Genomic DNA, 16,543 nt, shown 5'->3' with positions numbered 1-16,543 from the left:
CCTGCCCTAAGCATCATACTCAGGTTGCCTGTCCTAAGCATCATACTCAGGTTGCCTGCCCTAAGCATCATACTCAGGTTGCCTGCCCTAAGCATCATACTCAGGTTGCCTGCCCTAAGCATCATACTCAGGTTGCCTGCCCTAAGCATCGCACTCGGGTTGCCTGCCCTAAGCATCATACTCAGGTTGCCTGTCCTAAGCATCGCACTCAGGTTGCCTGCCCTAAGCATCGCACTCGGGTTGCCTGTCCTAAGCATCATACTCAGGTTGCCTGGCTTGGTCATTTTCACCCTACTTACCAAGTTATTCCACTGCCTATGATCTGATTTTTTTAATGGGGACAGTTGTTTCATAATTTTTAAGTGTAGCATAAAAACAGGCAAATTTAAGTAATTAAATGCTCCTGGTTTAAGCTACTTAAGCTAAACCTTAAAGAAAAGCAGTATTTCGCTGGGATCAGAATTTACAACAGCTGGAGCGATGGGGTGGAGGGAAGGGAGAGTCCTCTCCCACAAGTTAGTATCACTTTGAGTCTCCAGTTTTCAGACTCAATTAGGTCTTGTTCCACTCCTTTAGTTATCTTTTGTCTCTTGTGAGAGAAGGGCTAATTCAATCTCACACACACCCTTTTTGTTTCTAAAACATTACCTCTTTTATGAGGTAGTAAGTTCATCAAAACATGGACACCGAAGAGAAGCAGGAGAAAGGGCCCACAAACCTCACCTCTAGTAATAGCTACCCCACGGTCTACCCTTCCCAAGCTAATGGAAGTCTCAGCTATAGACCATGTAGTCTCTGGTTGGTTTTCATTGTTTAATTCTAGTAAACTTCATATTCTTACTCTTCTAATTGATTATAAGCTACTGATTTGATGAATGGTCATCTCCATGATCATTTCCCTATTGTTAAATACTCAATGGTTGGTTTTTTTCAATTTGACACAAAACTAGACATATCTTGGCAGTGAGTCTAATTGAGAAAACTCTTTCCTAAGACTGGTTTGTAGGCAAGTATGAACCACATTGTGCTGACTAATGATTGATGCGTGTGGTGCCACCCTGAGCAAGCCAGCAAGCAGTATTCCTCCATGGCCTCTGCTTGAGTTCCTCCCCTGACCTGCTTCAATGATGGACTGTGATGTATAATTGTAAGCTAAATAAAATAAACCTTTTCTTCCCCCAACTTGTTTTTGCATAATACTTTATCCCAACAAGAGGAACCTTAACCAAGACACCCTGGTTATAGTTTTCTTATTTTAGATGATCACATGGGGGTAGGGAGGGGAGAAACTCCTGAAATTAAGACTAGTAAGTGTAATGACATTTTCAGTTTGATTGGTTGAAATGTAGAGACAAAGTTTTCTAAAAGTCATGGTGTCACATCCAATGCCACTAAGAAAGTATACACTCCCTTGTACTTCACTCTCAAGTGTGCACAATTGTCAATCTATAGTGTTTAAACTCTAAAAACGTACATTTTCCTGCTGTTTAGCATGCCTTCCTGTTATTCTATAGGTGAAGCTGTTTACACACTTAGCAACGACTTTGCTCCTCTGTAAGCTGCTTGCTTTCAGACTTTTTCTCTTTAGACTTTATGCTTAGAAATGTAAAGCTACTTTTTACTCATAAGGAATTTGGACCTTTCCCATTTTTAATGTAATTATTTTCTCTAAACTATTCTCTCTCTTTTTATTTGATTTGTACATGTTTTACATATTGGTATGTTCATGGCCTCTATGATAGACTCCAAGCTGCCATTCCCCTTATGTAGACTTGTTCACACACTGAATAGTCTTGATCTGTGTATCAATACAATACTGTAGAGATGACAGTAAAATTTCTAATTCAAGACTCTTCCTTGGTTTATATACGCTTAGATATATGCTTTGAGAAAGTCAGCTGCCATGGTGTGGATATCCACACAGCCTTATTTACTGGTTCATATGGGGAAAAAAAAAAAAAAACAGACTTCTTGTCACCAGGCAACAGCTTCAATCTGCCAGTCAGGTACACAGCCATCGTGGGAGCTTTAGGTGTTGAAGCGCAAATTATAATCTTAAGTATGTCCTAATATGACATTAAGTCAAACTGCCTAGATAAGCCACTTCCAAATTCCCAACACACAGAAACAGTGTAAAACTAAAATATCTGTCAACAACAAAAGCTTAACAATAGGCAAGTTGTTGCTATTTTTATAAACTTTTAAATTAAAAACCTAGCAAATTAAAAACAAATTACATCCCCAAACTAACCAGACCCAAAATCTATACATCTCAATAAATATTTCTATCAGTTATAATAGTCAGGAACTTCAAACTAGATTTTACAACTTTCATGATCAAATATTTTTATGCATTTATCCACTACCAGAAGTGAAAAATTCATGACAGTAAGCACTAGGAAAACACTTAACTTTATGCCCTCTTTCATAATTCATAAAATTAATTTTTGAAAAGGACTCCATTATTAAAACAGGTTATCACTGCACTGTACAACATGCTGCTGTATTTTCTTCTAATCATAATGAAACTTACCCAGAATTCATTTTTGCTTATTAGACTGTACTATATATGGTCTCTCATCTTCTTCTATGGTTTCTAGAAACACAAAAGCAGGAGCTGGGATGCAGCTCACTTGGTAAGGTACTGGCCTGATATGTGTAAAGTCCTGAGTCCCACTGCCAGCGTGAGGAGCAGGTGCTGCAAAGCTATACCTTTTCCTTACACACACCTTTCCACCTAGACTCTACAAGTGAAACGCACTGGGCATGCTCTTGGGGATCTCCCTCTAGCATGGTTTCCGTGCATAGGAGGTGAAGATGGTCAGATACGCATCTCAGGATCCAGAGCCTCTAAGGTCCATGAAGCCCTCCTTGTCCACCTCTCCCTAGTGGAGAAAGGGAGGGCAACCTCATCTGGCTGTCACTTCTGCAGGAGCCTTAGGCTCCAAAGTCTACCTGACTTATCAGTCCTTCCAACTATCTCATAAATACCCAACTCCAACATCCAATTTGTCTTCTCTTTTCTGGCACAAATCCTGAATGTTATTGTTTTAAAGCACTAAAAATTGAAAACAATCATTACAGATAATGACTTATCAAAACCTTCCTGTAAAGTCTTGTGCATTCTTAAATGTACAGTAAGAATATCTGTGGAACCTGCAAGTTAGATGATTCTGAAAATTCTTCCTGTAGGCCCAGGACTTCATAGGCTCAAAAACCCCAGTGTCAACAACATTCCAATGTAACAATCTGGAAAAACAAATCTTATCTTTCTGGTTCTATGTATCAAGTCTGAGACAAATCAAGAATGAAAGTAACTGTGTCATACTGTGTGCCCGCCTAAGTGGACAGGCACACATGCATGAGCAGAAGCTGTCTAACCCTTGGCTATAGTTCCTGAGGAGCCATCTACCTTTTTCTGAGACGGGGTCTCATTGGCCTGGAGTCCAGCTAGCAAGGCCCAGGACCCTCTGTCCCACCCAACAGTGCTGGGATTACAAATGCACATTAGCACCCTGGGCTGTCTATGCTGTTTCAGAGGTTGAATCAGGTCTTCGAGTTTGCACATCAAGAACTTTACTGACTGAACTCTCTCTCCAGCCTGAATTGTGTTTACTGAAAGATAAACTTTAAAGGGACTGCTGTGACTTAAACAAGTACTCAATAATGAAATATAAGGAACAGAGAAAGTTCATAGACATTTACAAAACACAACTGAAATACAACTAACAATACATTTCAGCTATTCAAATCCCTCTGTAGTATAAAAAGCTCAACTCAGTTACTGAACACCAGAATTAGGTTAAAACATGCATATGGCAAGGAAACCAACTTATCTAAGCAAGCTTGCCCTTGTCATGCAGCTGTATTAGAAGGCAAATGGAAGCACGTACCACTATTGCCACAGTCCGCGCAGGAGACCAGTTCCTCTGGCTGCTTCTCCCGGTTCTGCTCTTTTGTACCAAGACAGAAACTACAGATGGGGATTGGTTCAGCAACCGGCTGCAGAGAAAAACAAAACTGATTCCACTACTAGAACATTTTGCAGTATGAGCATAAAATTAAAGTTAGTTTTACATTCTAAGTTTATATAACTATGAAACAATTATATCATTCTTTGTAAAATTTCTACTTAGTAAGTTTCTATAAAGCTTGCTTTTGCCCGAGTGTAAGCACAAAAAAATTGTATCTGGGATCTTACCATATCTGGGATACATGGGATCTGGAAAAACAAATATATAAGCTTAATGTAGGGCAGAGCACATTAAGCACTCTCAGGAACAAGTGATAAACACTCTCACTCTATATAGCCCTGGCACTAAGAGAGAAAGAAACTCTCATGGTGATTTGGAGGAGGACAAGATCAGTACTTCTTCCACTCCTGCCATGGGTGAGCAGTTAGTAGGCTAGTCAGAGAACAAGAGCATAAGAAGCAAATACAAGTGTGTCTAAGCCTCTCTGAAGCGCTCCCCCGACCCCTACTAGTGATGGAGAGAAAGGTAATCCAGGCAGTACTGAGAGGAAGGGCTCTGATGAACAGGCTGCTATGGCCATTATTTAAGGGCATAGATTTTGTTTAAGGGAAAGAAAAAGAAAACATAGCAGAAAAGGAGTAGATCATTTTGTGAAAAATGGAGAAATTGGTCTTTCAATATCAACAACATGTACATGTTATTTTCCATATAAAGGTTTTTTAAAAGATTTTTAAAATGTGTATGATTATTTTGCCTACATGTACATATGTGCATATATATGTGTCCGGTATATGACTAGAAGAAGCTGTCAGATCCTCTAGAACTGGAGTTACAGATGGCTGTGGATCACCATGTGGTTCCTAAGAATTGAACCTGGGTCCTCCGCAAGAGCAGGATGCTTTTACTACTAAGCCATCTCTCCAGTCTGATATTTTCAATTTTTATATATCAACGATAACCTTTAAAAGGCTAAGAGAAATGTATGGTTGAGGAAGAGGATGAGACTTTTCCCCAATCACTGTGCATGTGCTGGTGTGCAGGGTGCCACTATATGCTTGTGGAGGACAGAGGAAAACATCAGGTGGTTCTGGGCCTTGCCTTTTACCCTGTTGAGACACTGCTCTGCTGTTGTTTACTCCTGCATTCACCAGGCTAGTTAGCCCACCAACTTCTGGGTATTCTGTCTCCACTTTCCATCTCACTGGAGAAGCCTTTATGTAGGTGCTGAGGATCTGAATTTGGGTATTTATGTTTGCCTGGCAGGCATTTCACCCCCAAGCCATCTCTCAAACCTTTATTCTTCAGGCAAAAGAAAAGGCTCAGTAAGAATGACTGAGCTAGGTGAAGCTGAGTATGCAACTGGGTTAGTGGAGTGCTGGCCTAGCATTCATGAAAACTCAGGCTTTATTCTAAGCACCACATAAACCAGATGTGGTAGCACACATCTACAAAGCTGATGCTCAGAAGGCAAAGAGAAATTCAAGGTCATTCTAGGTTACATAGACTTGATGAATTTTCACAGGAATAGCAGCTAAAGACAAAAGATTAAGATTAATGTCTCAGTGGTTAGTAAAGTGTTTTTAAAAAGAAACAGATAAGGAAAGGATTGGGCATAATATCAACACTAAAGTCATTTTTAAATACCCTGCACAAAGGTGCTAGTAGCAGTGTTAGTTACCTTAGCTCCCACAGCTGTGGAGACAGCTTTCCTTAAGACAGAATAGGAAAAAGGACTAGAGAATAACAGCAAGACAAGACTTCGGGGGGGGGGGNGGGGGGATGCTAAAGAATTAACTGTAAAGACCTAGAAGAAAGGTAGACTCTATGCCCTAAGATCTGGGTTTGATGGGATGGCCTCTAAGGCTGTACAGAATGACTTTAAGCAGATGAATGGTTTGGTGGTTTGAATGAGAATGGACTTCGAGGTTCAGGTTCGTTGATTTGGATATTTGATTCCAAGTTGCTCAACAGTTTAGGATGATAGTAGGTGTGGCCTTGTTGGAGGAGTATGTCTCTGGGATGGAATTTGAGATTACAAAAGCCCTCAGTTCTCCCTCTGCTCCTCCCTCCCTCCTTTCTTTCCATCTCTCTCCCTCTCCTCTTCCTCTCTCCATACCTCACTCACTCCCCCCAGTCAACTTGCTACCCTAGGATCAAAATGTAGAGCTCTCAGCTTCTTTTCCAGTGCACCACCTGCCTGCAGCCATGCTTCCCACCATGATAATGGGATGACACTCAAACTGTAAGCCACTTATGGTTCTTGCCTTGGGATTCTCATCTCAACATGTCAACTCTGACCTGGCAGACTAGAAGCAAGCCCCAGTCAAACACTTGTTTCTATAAGCTGCCTAAGTCCTAGCGTTCCTACATAGCAATAGAAAAGTCAACTAAGACCAAGGGCATGACCGAGCTTTAATAAAATAAAGAACTTTATGGCTATCACAAATAGTACTGAAAGAGCAAACAGATTAGAATAAATGCATGCTTGTATTCAAGTAATTATTATGATGTCACTAACAAGCACTGTCTTATATGAAGCGAGGTTCTCTTTCCAAATGCTTACATTAGGTTTACTGGCTGTGTGTAGGTCAGAGGGCACACATTGAGCCCTGTCACCAGCCTTCTTCCCAGAACTCACTCTTCTGTCACTACTCCTCTTCTTCTGCTTCTGTCTTTTCTTTTTCTCTCAGTCTCATCTTTTTGGTGTCCTTTTCTTCCTTCCAACACATGTACATGTTAGTGTTCCTCATTGCTGATATTGTTTTTGTTACCCCTCAGTCTGTATCCTTTCCTATCTACTCCATGTCACTGGGTACTTTCTGTTGTCATCTGCTTATTCACGTCATTAAAACTTTTCTCTAGCCTATTCTCTCTCCTAAATTCTGAATACTAATATCCAAATCCACTAGTATTTCAGGAAATACAGGGTTACCACATTTCTAACCAATATTAATTTATCGATTTAAATTTAAACGCTAGCTTTCCAATCAAAGCATACTAGAAAAATACGGTGTACTTTTACTGGGAGGAAAAACACACTGTAGTTGTACTCCGTAAGTTATTATGGAATCAATGCCCACAGCACCACCATCCAAACCACAAGAACATTATGCCCCAGCAATTGTTTCTAACACACACTCTCTCTCCCTTTCTTCCCAAGGACAACCATCCTGACATAGTATGTGACAGTAACTGGAAAGATAAAACTGCACCTAAGATCTCACTACATAAAACACGGTGCCTGTCAGTGACTCTGGAAGATCTATAGTCAGAAATGTACACTGCTGTGAAAGGGACAGAAAGCACACAATAAGTTGCTAAAAGGAAATACCATATGACCTCAATATATTCCAAGTATTTAAGGTATGGAAGGTAAACCTATTTAAATGTGGAAGAGGGGACAAAAACAGTCAAACACTCAGGAAACAAACAAGAACAGAAGCAAGTAGGCACACACTATAGAACAGGGCTTAGAGCTGCCCCCACTTGTGCTTATTAACTCGAAAAACACTTAATTTCCAGCCATCGTAGCTCCTAATACACAACAGTCAAATGTAGTTAGCAGTTAATAGGAATGAATAACACCAATATAGAATGACTTCATACCAAAGGTTTAAAAAACAAAAAAGGTGACTTTTAAAGCATGGGTAAAGACTGGTTTTTAACTAGATAAAGACTGGTTTTTAACTAGAAGAGTGTGTGTGTGTGTGTGTGTGTGTGTGTGTGTGTGTGTGTGTGTGTATTTGCCTTGGAGGAGAAGGAGCAAAAACGGAAAAGTTGAGGATGCCATTTCTTATAGTTTTATTTATTTCTGGGAAATGAGAAATAAGATCACCTGCTAAAAGTGGGCCAAGAGTTGGCTAGATAAAATGTTCTACGACTTAAGAAAAAGTGCAGAAGTAAGACTTGCTGGGGCTAAGAAGAATAGAACAAAAACACTGCCTATCAAACTCTGAGCACCCATATAAGTTAAGTTTCCAATGAATAAAAATTTTTTTAAAATGCCGGGCAGTGGTGGCACATGCCTTTAATCCCAGCACTTGGGAGGCAGAGGCAGCCAGATTTCTGAGTTCAAGGCCAGCCTGGTCTACAGAGTGAGTTCCAAGACAGCCAGGGTTACATGGAAAAACCCTGTCTCAAAAAAAAAAAAAAAAAAGTAAAAGTATTTTAAAACAGTCTGCTTCATCTAGAGCCCAGAATATAAAGTTTCTAATGAAACTAGAAATCATACGTAACGTCTCTGTGTGCCCTGTGTCCTCCTTGTAGTGGTACTGCTGTTAATATTCCTTTTAACAACCTACTACTGGGCTCTGTCCATCCCAAGCCATGTTTACTGGGGTCATTTAAATCTATTCATTCAAGCAGTATGTGAAACATAGCCAGACAAACTGGCTGTCTTGTTACTTGCTACACGAAAATCAATGACATGTGACTAGACCTACATTGTGTTCATGAGAGGGAGAGAGGGACGAACACGTGCAACATGAGAGCAGGAGGGGAGACTAGAGAGGAAAGAGATCAGTAAGAGGAAAGCGGGGGCATGGGGGAAGGGAGGGAGGGGGAAGGGAGGGGGGAGGGATGTAATATGGGGCTAAAATTGGCTCAGTGGTTAAAAGCACTGGCTGCTCTGGATATGGGTTCAATTCCCAGCCCCATACAGGAGCGCAAGGCTATCTGTAACTCTAGTCTCAGGATCTCATGCTCTCTACTGACATCTGTGGAAAACAGGAATGAAGATGGTATGCAGACCTACATGGAAAAAAACACGCAGACACTTACAAAAAGAAAAATGTGTTTTGAAATTAATTATATGTTAACATAAAATATTTTTAATTTAAAAAAATTTAAAACCAAATAAAATCTGACATGAGAAATGGGGGGTATGCGTGTGGATGTACAAAAGGACACAAACGAAGGAAAGTAAGCAGTGTAACACATTGATGTACTGTTTCAGACCAAAGACAATATTTTTAAGAGGACAAACAGAAGACATGTTTTAACCTTTTCCAAGTAGAACTCTATAAGCAAGACTTCCACTACTAAATACTGTTGATAATCCATAAAGACAACCTTTAAAGGTCTATGGAGAACCAGACAATATGCTATACTATCAATGTTCGCAGATCTGTCCAAGCTTAATCCTTGTGCTTTACTGTTCCTGTGATCTAAATAAAAGTCAACTGATTCCTACAGTTATAGTTACACTCCATTACACACGGCAACCAGAGTGGAACCTGAGTTAAGGTGAAGCACGTGATTTAGCTGCTTCAAACCATCTAGTACAAGTCTCCACTTCATATTGAAATGACCCTGTAAGATCTGCAGCAGCCTAACCCTAAATCCTACCACATCTGACCTCATCCCCTATGTCCTAACCCCATCCCCTCCATCATCCCTGCTTCTGCTTCTTCACAGTCAGATATTCCAAAGCAGGGCCCCTGCCTTTGCTTCTTTCTATACAGACTGCTCTTGTGTAAACCTTTCAGACTTCCACTAACCTTGTTAGTAAGGCATTCTCTTACTAGCCTCCTTACACCCTACTAAACACTTCAAAGCAATCCACCTACATAATCCTTCACTGATGGGTGGGGGGTATCTAACTGACATCTGTCCAACTGTAAACCATACAAAGGATCTGAATTTTATCTATTTAAGACATTACTGTACTGACAGCAGTGAACAGCATATAATAAGTAGGGCACAAATAGACTATTGAATAATTAAATTATCTGGCAGAAGAAAAACAGTAAAAATAGTACCTGTATGTAGAGAAAAATAAAACCATAGTATATAGATGCTTGGGTGTTCAAAAAGTAATTTCACAGTGATTTCACAGTCCTAAACAATATGTGGGACTTCCACCACCACAGCTCACCTCCCTCAGTCTCTCTACAGCACTGGGACTCAGGGCTGAGCACACTTCAGCTGTACTTCTTGGCTGTTGCCTTATGTCAGGGCTTCCTTTTACCTGTGACCACCTTTGTCCCCCAAATTTTTTAAATAATCCCAGTTATATAGATACAAAAAGTAGACATACAAACTAAATATTTAGTGGTAGTAGGTAATAATGAAATTTAAGACCGTTCTTTGGCACAGTTATTTTTACCATTCATTAAAAATGAAAGTAAGTTTGCACAGTAAGATACACAGGTTTATTTATTTTTACATAAGGAATTAAATCTTGGCTGGATATCTAAACGTGCAGAACACAACAATGTCAACATATCATAATTATAATTGTGGAAATGCTGTTTCATCTAAATATATAGTATAAAAATGTCAGAAGTATAATTAAGGCCATTTTAGAAATTATTGGAAACTCTGTCCTAAACCCAAGCCAAAATCCATACAACTTTTAATGAAATCTATCAGCAAGTCATATTTAAATATTATAAAATTTTAAACATTTAAAAATAGTAAGTTTAAAAAGCAACTACTCCAATACAATACATTCCAAAGATGCACTGGTTTGATATTCCCATGTGAAAGAATGGCAGTTGTAACATCCTAGTGGTCATTATTTTCCATAATTAAACCATTATGTTTCTACAGCAGTAGAAATGTTTTAACTGTAGGATAAAAACACTACAGTTCATAACACACAATGGCCCCATCCAGATCTGAATTGAGGCCTTTTGGGTAATGTTCACTGGTGTTGTAAGTGGTAGCTCTCAGGCAGTACATGATGTTAGTGTTGTAGCTTCAGAACCAAGGATGCAGTAAAATTGCACAAAGCCACACAGGTGAGCACTGCCACAAACACCTAGCTCACTAATTTTTTTTCTTTTAATGTTTTATTTTCCTGTAAACCCTACATTCAGTTGTATGGCATTATGGGGTTGTAAACCAAGTTTAAGCCCATGCTGAGATGTCCTCAATAGGCACCAGATGGCAGTATTGAAACAAACATGTGAACTTTTTAAACCATCTTTGAAAAACATCAACAGTAAAAAATTAGCCCAGTGGCTTTGTATATTGAAATTTTAGATCATTGAATAACTTCTAGACACAAACTTTATTATATCTTACATAAGGAATATTTTGAGATTTTCAAATTCATCACTTGAAATACTATCTTGTAAAGCCTAGTGAAAATTAAGATTAAAAAAATATGTATCTGAATAAGTACACAGCAAGATCCAGTTTCAAAACAAAAAGGTATATTCGAGAAGTACCTAATTCATGTAACAATGGCACTAACAAAGACCAGTCACTCTGAACTTGAGACAAGAGATAATGAGTGCACAGTTCGTCCACACTTGAATACAAAGTATCTGTTAAACTTGCAAAAGAAAGCTTAACTGATGCTACAACTCACTGTTCAATCAGAAGGTGCATCATAGGAACCTAAAGCAGTTCCGGAAATCAGAAAGTCCTGAGTGTATGGACAGACAGAGGAGTAGGCTCCTGGTTAACAGGTCAGGTCTAAGATGACTAAGGTGACAAAGGTTTGGGGAGTGGTGATATGGTTCTACAGCACTCTGAGTATGCTAATGCTACTACTGTATTGTACATAAAAAGGGCTAAACTGGCAAATTATTTTCTATGTAATTTTATCACAGTAACGAAATAGCCACAGCTGTTTTACCTGTCCCATTCTCACAAAGCAGATGATTTAAGCATGCTATGACTTGATTGCCCTTACTTTGACCCCTTTATTTTTACCTGCTTCTATGAAACTCTCCCCCCTGTGCTATCTTGTATGTGGACTGCTGACTGAATTTAGAAAAGCAACTGAAGTGCTCCACAAAAATCAAAACTATTTAAATCGACCATTAACAATTAATTTTTACTGAAATTAAAATTTCATACTTATTGTGCCCACATTAAAAAAAAATTGAGTTTTCTGATCCAGTGTTATAAAAATAACTCACCTTAACAACTTTATTGCAAGACAAATATAAGAATTAAAAACTGTGCAATGAGTACTCTCATTCTCAAAGTTAAACCCACTTCTGACACTACTTCTCTTATCCAGGAAGACTACTCTACATGAACCATCATAAACTTCTCTCGGGTGTGCTCCGTCAAGTGACAGCTTAGATCCTACCTCTTTGAGTCTCCCAGTGATTTTTCAGGACATTGCTTGTCCTGACCCTTTCCTCTCCGATAATCAGATAAATATAACTCCAAATTAATGTTCCCACAGATAGATGTCATTGACAGAACTTAATTTTTAGCAGATGCGAAGCATGGTAGAAAATACCTATTGCTAAAGCATTCTGCTATATCTAAGTACCTAAAGGCTAACGGCTGGGTCTCAGCTTAGATGGCTACGAACTGGACTGTTCTCAAGCATGGTACCGTGAGGGAATGAAGTCATGGCAAGAGTACAGTACCAGGTGGCTGGAGGCTCGGCTCAGTGGTTATGAGCTTGCTGCTCTTCCAGAGGCTCTGAGCTGATTCCCAGCACCCACACAAAGCAGCTAGCTCACACACTCCCATAGCTCCAACTCCAAGAGATCCAACACCTTCTTCCAGCCTCCACGGGCATCCATACACTTACACTGCACCCAAATGCACATGTACACATAAATAAAATAAAAATAAATCGTTCTTAAAGAAAATGGTTGAACATGAAGATGACAAGAATTGCATCCGATGTCTGGTAAGTGCCCGTGCTTGGCAAGCGCTCTACTGTACCAGTGTCTGAGACTAGGAAAGGCAGTGCATTTTCAAAAGTAACTGTGTGGTGAAAACAAAGCACACAGGAAATAATTAAAAAGCAATTATATACTATTCATATTATCAATTACATAATCAAAGTCCTAAAGTAAAAAGACTGCACAATTCAGTTTCCAGTATTATGAGGAAAATGGACTGGCTCCTAGCTATCACATAGGAAATCCATACGTATTTGAAAGGGTTTAGACTATACTGAGAAAACTGAACACTGTAAAACAACATGTTCTCCTGTGGTCAGGTAAATCTTCCATCTCAGCTTTACCTCTCAGTCCCTTTTCCCTACCTTTCCCTGCCTTTCATCACTTCAGCCCCTTCCAAATCCCTCTGACAGTTTATAGTTACACTTTTAACTCTCCCAATCACGCTAAAGCCTTGTAAAATAAGCATTTCTTGAAATTAAAATATAGTGTTAGAGAACCATGTTTATTTCCAAACAGGATAATCAGTTACTTACTCAAAGCCTCTCCACCTAGATTCTATAATCTGGGGAACTGTAATCAAGTGTAACTAAATTGAACTATTTTTATCACTTATTCAATAGCATCTACAATTAGGTACAATAGTCAAATGAATGGCAAAAGAAAGTTAATACTTAGGTTAATAAAAATGACTTTCAGTTTCCACTATTTTCTATTTCTTTTTTTTTATTCAGTTTATTCATTCACTTTATATCCCCATTACAGCTCACTCCTCCCTTTTCCCAGTTCCCAACTTTCTATGTCTTAACTAGATGACATAAAAAAATAGAAATGCTTGCCAAATTTAATTTCCTTAAAGTTTTATTACATTTATTTACTATATATGTGCATGTGTGCATGTATGTCACTTTTCGCATGTGGAGGTCAGAGAGCAGCTTTTCAAAGTTGGTTCTCTCTCCCTCCCTGGGGCTGAACTCAGGCTGTCAGACTTGGCAGCAAGCACCTTCACCTGCTGGGCCATCTTGCTGCTCTGCAGAATTTAAACTCAATCCTAAGAAGCTGTAGGGTCTTCTCTCTTTCCACATGTTTGAAGATTACCTGAGAGCTGTTTAATGTCAGTGATACCCCCTCCCTCAGTCATCCAAATAGGATTGTTCCAAATTTGATTCCCTCGCTCTTCCTTTGCCATCACTTCCACTCTAGTTACTTTTACATGTCTAACTCCTATGTGTACTGACACCCTTGTGTCTTTATGTCCTGTCATTTTTTTCTATACATTACTATCAGATTAATCCTCTTGAAATAGTTTTATACAGTTACTCATGTGGCTTGAAAAGTGTAAACCATACTCCAATGGCTAACTGCTACAAGTTGGCATCCAGTCCCCTTCTCCAACCTACCTGGCTGTTCTAGCTTTCTTCACTCCTATTTACCAACTTGTTTATAAAGGTTTTTTTTGTTTATTTTTTGAGACAAAAATGGTGCTGCTCACCAGTTTGTTCAAGAATTATTTTAAACCTTAGTCTGGCTGGACTAAGTGCACAAAACTGCAATGAACATGAAGGTCTTGGTATCTTGATATTCAGAGGTAAAATGTAACTCTGGCTGCCCTTGCCCTTGCAATCACCCTCTTGCCTCTGCCTCCTGCATGCTCACAGGCACGAGCCAGCACACCTGGTCAGAGCACTCTCGGTCCTGAAAGCCCCTTCCAGCTCTCCCCGAGAATCAGCAGACTGGTCTCCCAGCTCTGGCATTACTTTGGGCAAGACCCTCGTTAGTATAAGGGGTATGATAACAGACACTCTTAAGTTGCCTAGATTACATAAGATACAGCATCGTGATTCAAATATAAGGAATACCTGACAAACTGTAGTTTCCTCACTTTTTTTGAAAGAATGCTTAGTCTTCAAATCTCATTTTTGCTAACTGACATTTCTTAATTCTGGGCAAGTATTTGCTCTTATTTTAACTTTCCAATGGTGATTAAAATTTCTATGTACTAACATATGTCTACATATGGTATCTACTTACACACATGTAATGAGGTTTTCTAAGAATGGTGTGAAAACACCACATTGGACATTACCTACATGAACAAAAATCCTTGAATATAAGAAAGTATTTCTGTGCTAAGATACACATATAAGCACGCACATTCCTAATGGCTTAGGACCTTCATGTCCCTTGCCATTTTTAAAAAACTGTAATTCCATTTACTTAATCCAGCCAGACTGAGGTTTAAAATAATTCTTGAGCAAACCAGTGAGCAGCACCATTTTGCAAGATTTACAAAGAGTAATTACTATCATGCCACACGCCTGACTTACACACATGTCTAAAATCTGAGGTTCATACTGCCAAGCAGAATTTCTGAGAGGCTGCACTCAGCGTCTCTAACAATGGAATCAGGTCTAAGTTCTGTCTCAGTTCCTGCTCACCCCTCTACATTCTCCTTCATTATGCTGGGATCAGACTCCGTATACGCTGGTTCTCCTCTGCCAGATGCCCTTCCATTAGACACTATGAACAAAGTGTGTACACACAGGCACCCGCAGGCACACACACCCCTTCCTGACTGTATTATGTCCCACCAAGTGTCATCCTACTGTTGGACCTTTTCTAGCACAATCATTTGCAGTCTCAGCTTCTCTCAGGACTAGACAGACTTATCATGTTCACAAACACTGCTATCCATGGGGCGACAGAGTCTCATAAAGCAAAGGCTCTCAACCTCTGAGCCAAAACCCCTATGGGGATCAAATGACCTTTTCATAGGGGTCATCTAAGACCATCAGAAAACACAGATACTTACACTGCAATTCATAAAAGTAGTGATATTACAGTTATAAAGTAGTAATGAAATAATTTTATGGTTGGGATCAGCACAACATGAGGAACTAACTGTACTAAAGGGTCACAGCCTTAGGAAGGTTGACAGCTGCTGTCATAAGCAGTCTGAGTCCCAGCTTTCTGTGGTCCTTTGTCCAGGCCTTTGGAAGCAACAGGGCAAGACAGCCCTGTGAAGCTGTTTCTGCAACCGTTGAAAAACTCAAACCTCTTTTGGTTTCCTCAGCCAAAGAGGTAATAACTGCTTACTAAGTTAACACCACTGCTATTACAGTGTTTGAGTTTTCAGACCTGCTTTACTGCTCCCTCCAATGAAATGTCCAGTGTGACATGTGCTTCTCTGGCTAGGTCTGGACTGGCATAGTGTCAGTATCTTAATAACTTGGCTTAGTTTTTATCATCAACTTAACTGGACTCAGAATCACCACAGAAAGCATACCTGGGTATGTCGATGAAGGTGCATACACAGAGGTTCACCTGGGCATGGGCAGACCCAGGAATGAATATGTGTAAGAATAAGAGCAGCACCATCCCTATAGTCTAGGGTCTGAACTGAATCCAAAGGAAAGCTGAGCTGGGCAGCAGCACTCACTGCCCGGTGCTTCCTGGCTATGTTACTCACATAGTGACATACTTATGTCAGTGTAACCAGCTGCCTCAGGCTCCTTCCTGTTGGTGATGCACTGCCTTCCATGCTGCACTGTGAGCCCAGCCAAGCCCGTCCTTCCAGATGCTTGTGTCAGGCATTCTAACACAGCAACGCAAAGGTAACCAGAGCAGGGCATTCGCAGGCGGCAGGCAGTCAACAAGATGGTGCCTTCTCTTCAAAATGTCTATGTTGAAGACCTCACTCCCAGGATCTCTGTATTTGGAAATAAGATCTTTAAGAAAGCAATTAATGTTAGATGAGGTCAAAGGATAGAACCCTAATCCATCAGGACTGATACCTTTTTAAGAGGAAGAAGCACTACAAAGATATAGGCATACAAAAATGACAAGAAGCTGGGCGGTGGTAGCGCACGCCTTTAATCCCAGCACTTGGGAGGCTGAGGCAGGTGGATTTCTGAGTTCAAGGCCAGCCTGGTCTACAGAGTGAGTTCCAGGACAGCCAGGGCTACA

The 16,543-nt window shown here is 39.9% G+C and overlaps 1 protein-coding gene across 3 annotated transcripts in view; it reads right to left on the bottom strand.

Annotated features, from left to right (window-relative positions):
* The window catches only part of Kat6a (lysine acetyltransferase 6A), an 84,306-nt gene that overhangs the window by 37,413 nt on the left and 30,350 nt on the right, over positions 1-16,543 (bottom strand). For all 3 annotated transcript variants that reach the window (XM_021219568.2, XM_021219570.2, XM_029532146.1), the window contains exon 4: positions 3,894-4,002. In XM_021219568.2, coding sequence (XP_021075227.1) covers positions 3,894-4,002 — 109 coding nt within the window. The remainder of the gene's footprint in view (positions 1-3,893; positions 4,003-16,543) is intronic.

The sequence above is a fragment of the Mus pahari genome, chromosome 19 (genome assembly GCF_900095145.1).
Source record: "Mus pahari chromosome 19, PAHARI_EIJ_v1.1, whole genome shotgun sequence".
Lineage (NCBI taxonomy): Eukaryota > Metazoa > Chordata > Mammalia > Rodentia > Muridae > Mus > Mus pahari.
This window is presented reverse-complemented; position numbering and strand designations above follow the sequence as displayed.